The sequence below is a fragment of the Trachymyrmex cornetzi genome, unplaced genomic scaffold (genome assembly GCF_001594075.2).
Source record: "Trachymyrmex cornetzi isolate Tcor2-1 unplaced genomic scaffold, Tcor1.1 scaffold5, whole genome shotgun sequence".
Classification (NCBI taxonomy): Eukaryota; Metazoa; Arthropoda; class Insecta; order Hymenoptera; family Formicidae; genus Trachymyrmex; species Trachymyrmex cornetzi.
The window spans coordinates 576,073-579,634 of NW_017299806.1; the positions used below are offsets into that span (position 1 = coordinate 576,073).

At 34.4% G+C, this 3,562-nt stretch overlaps 1 protein-coding gene across 1 annotated transcript in view; it reads left to right on the plus strand.

Annotated features, from left to right (window-relative positions):
* Window positions 1-230: 230 nt before the first annotated feature.
* Hakai (E3 ubiquitin-protein ligase Hakai) overlaps window positions 231-3,562 on the plus strand; it is a 3,949-nt gene continuing 617 nt past the window's right edge. Inside the window, exons 1-5 of the mRNA XM_018514281.1 lie at window positions 231-407; window positions 656-765; window positions 1,348-1,656; window positions 2,212-2,400; window positions 3,072-3,555. Of these exons, the coding sequence (XP_018369783.1) occupies window positions 371-407; window positions 656-765; window positions 1,348-1,656; window positions 2,212-2,400; window positions 3,072-3,555 (1,129 nt within the window). The 5' untranslated portion in view covers window positions 231-370. The remainder of the gene's footprint in view (window positions 408-655; window positions 766-1,347; window positions 1,657-2,211; window positions 2,401-3,071; window positions 3,556-3,562) is intronic.

Below are 3,562 nucleotides of genomic sequence, written 5' to 3' on the forward strand. Positions count from 1 at the left end.
CCTTAGCCGCTCTGCCGCTTTGCCGTCTTGAACTCGCCCAATGCTTGCAACTAATGTAGAACCGACTTTACATATCACATATCAACAATGTCGTAAGATTGTATTACAAGGTTGAGCTGTTCAGCCGCGCGTATCGTCAACGGCATGTTGTGAAAACATTGTTATTTTGACGGCTCGAGGCAAAACAAACATTTAATCGTCAAATATCAATTGTGAGTATCGCCAGTGACAGTCAGTCTTGCTCTTCGTCGCCTTTATTTTCGAGAAGCGCCAGAGTAACGATCAGAACATAACCTTAACGTTTCATTTAAGACACAATTGCCGATCGCGAAATACCAGGAATTCCTCGAGAAGAAGCTAAATCGACAACATGAAAATTTTTTCTGACTCAGATTCAGATTCAGAATGTATATTTTATCGTTCTCAATCTTTAATTCCTAAATTTTATCTTCTAATCATCTTTAAAAATTGTATTTGTGAATACTTGCATTTCATTGATTAGCTACAAATAATGCATGAATAAATTGTTGGTAGTTATCCTTTTTTGTTTTTAAAAAACTAAATTCTTGTAAGAAAAAAATTGATTTGTATTTATAAAAAAATTTGTTTGGATATTGAAGCATGTAGCAATCCAATTATAATGTATTGATTTCAGCGATGGAGGAGAATGGAGGTAAAAGAATGAGGGGCAGAGCTCGTGGCCGAGGTCGTGGACGTACCCGAGGGGGTCGGGCTTCCAGAGGAAGATCCAAGAAGCAAGTTAAGGTAAATCGGTTTTATACCAAAGTATTACGTCCAAAAATCAGTGCAAATACTTTTGTCAATTTATTCCTCAATATAACATTTACGTAAAATATGATAGAGGCTTATACAATTACTTATATAAAACTAACTTTAATAAATTATACAAATAATATTACAAAGCCAGTTGCATAATAGATTTTTCTGTTTATTGAATTTGTTATTGAATTGAATTAGTTGTCTAAAGAATAGATCTTTGATATTGTTCTTTTATATAATTAACTTTTTGAAATTTATATTTATATATAATAAATTCAGTTACATTATACTGAATTATTACTAAAAGCTCCTATATAAAAGTAGCAAAGTTAAATGTAATAATATATAAATATTTTAAACTATTAATACTTAATAATGATAGTCACATTATTTAATAGAATATATATGTATTATTTTATTATTATAGTTGATTATATTATATTATATTTATTGATACTATATATAAAGCAGATTCTTATGAGTATTAATCTGAACTGTAATTCAATGTAATGTTATTTTAATAAATTTAATTTAATATAAAATATTTATGCATTGAATTGCTTGTAGGTTATAGAAAGCGATGAAGAAGAGACTCCGCAACAAGCGGAGGATACTTCTGCAGAAACAGTTGGTGGGGAACAGAACGAACATGAACCTCCCGTGACTCAGCCTTCTCTCGAGCAACAGTTTGACTTGGAGGCTGATATATCGCAGCTAGAAGCACCGACTTTCACGACCATCAACCGTGGACCGCCCGAGCCAATGTTGCGTTTGAGATGGGACCATCGGGTGAATCTTATAGGAGAGAAAGTACTGAATCCTATGATACATTGCTGTGACAAATGTTTGAAGCCTATTCTCATATATGGCCGTATGGTATGTTTTGCTATTAAAGTGGACCAAGAAGTTTATATTTCTTGTATCAAATCTTATTGAGTTTAATGCATGTGTCACTCCTTATACTCCTTCACTCACAATCTTCAAAACTAAACATATAAGCTGAAAGTTTTCTTCTTTAATTGGCCTTTGCCTCCATGAGTAAATTAGCCAATAACAAAATGTCAACTTATTTTTAAGTATTGCATACACTTAACCAAACTTGTCTTTTTAATCAGAGGGATACATAGTCAATGTAGCAAACCAATGTATGGTGCTCCTTAATCTAAATCTCAGTTGAGGTTCTAACTTATACATAGAGCATAGCTTAAATGCAGGAAAAATGTTGTATATGTGTTAGACACGGATGGGATTGAACCTGGATCCACAGATTGCTAGTTCATAAACCGAGCGTCGAATCACCTGACTTCATAAGCTGAGATTCGCGATCGAACTCGAAATCTATCTATTATGGATCGATCATTCTCACGTGGACACATCTTTCTAATTTTTGGCTTTAACTTTTGCTCCTAATGTATTTAATATATTTTTCAGATACCTTGTAAACATGTTTTCTGCCTATCTTGTGCCAAGAGAGAAGATAAAGTCTGTCCTCGTTGCATGGAGAAGGTATCTAGAGTGGAGCAAACTGGCCTGGGTACTGTATTCATGTGTACACATGGCGGGACAAGATATGGAAATGCTGGTTGCAGGAGAACATACCTGAGCCAACGAGATCTACAGGTAAATGAAAATATTGATAAAATTGTACATTATAAACGTACAGAAAAGTTTTTGTACGATTAATATATATATAATTAATGATATAGTAAAATTTAATCTTTCAAGTTGGTATTTATAATTATCTTTATTTTATGACTCTTAAATAACATCTTAACACTAGAAGTACTAGAAGTACTGAGTCATTATTGACTGTTTTTATTTTTTTCAGATTAATATTATATTTCTTGTGTAAAAGATAGGATTCTGAATTTTTTAATTTTTCAGTAATTATATTCTTATATTAATGAAGTATTTTTCATCTCTTTATTTTCATAGTAATTTATTTTGCTCCTTTTAATGAGTAAAAAAAACATTGGTACTTCTATTACTTCTGTTAAGATGTACAGTTCTACGGATAATATTACAGTCTAATCTTGTATTTTAAAATTGTTGAGTATGATATTGAGATGTACAATCGTTTTACTGGATGGAATCTTAAGATCATCTAGGACCAAACCTAAGACAATCTGGAATATAAGATCCGACTATAAATATCACCCTGTGATTGGTTTACGGTATTTTAAGACTATATTTGAGACACTTAAATATAAGAAATGGCTATAAATATCGACCTAAAAATATTACATCCAGATGCATTGACACATAAAAACACTTTCTAATTTATTATATAGGCTCACATTAACCATCGGCATATTTCGGCGCCACCTCAACCAGTCCAAGGAATGCAGGTTGATCCTCCGCAATATGTACATGCTAAACCAGAAATGGAGTCACAGCTAACGAAGGTGTCCTCCGTGCAGATGCAAAACACGCGGCTTAAATCTGTGCAGTCTCACATGGTTCAACCGATCATGGGTAACGATCCTCGTGTGAACTCACTGGTAAATCAACAACCAACGTTGGAACAACATCGGCAACATAGGCAGCAGCAACAACAGCAACAGCAGCAGCAAGCAATGATGTCAATGCAGAGTTATGCGCAGAGTACCGCACCGCCACCACCGCCTCCAAATAACGCTCCTATGCGAACCAATCTCATCACAGTACCAATCCAGGATACAACGTCTCTAGCTACGCACGATCTTCACGCGCAACAGAGTCATCATTATTATCCGGCGCCACCACCACCGCCTCCGCCGCCACCACCAACAGTTAATTACGG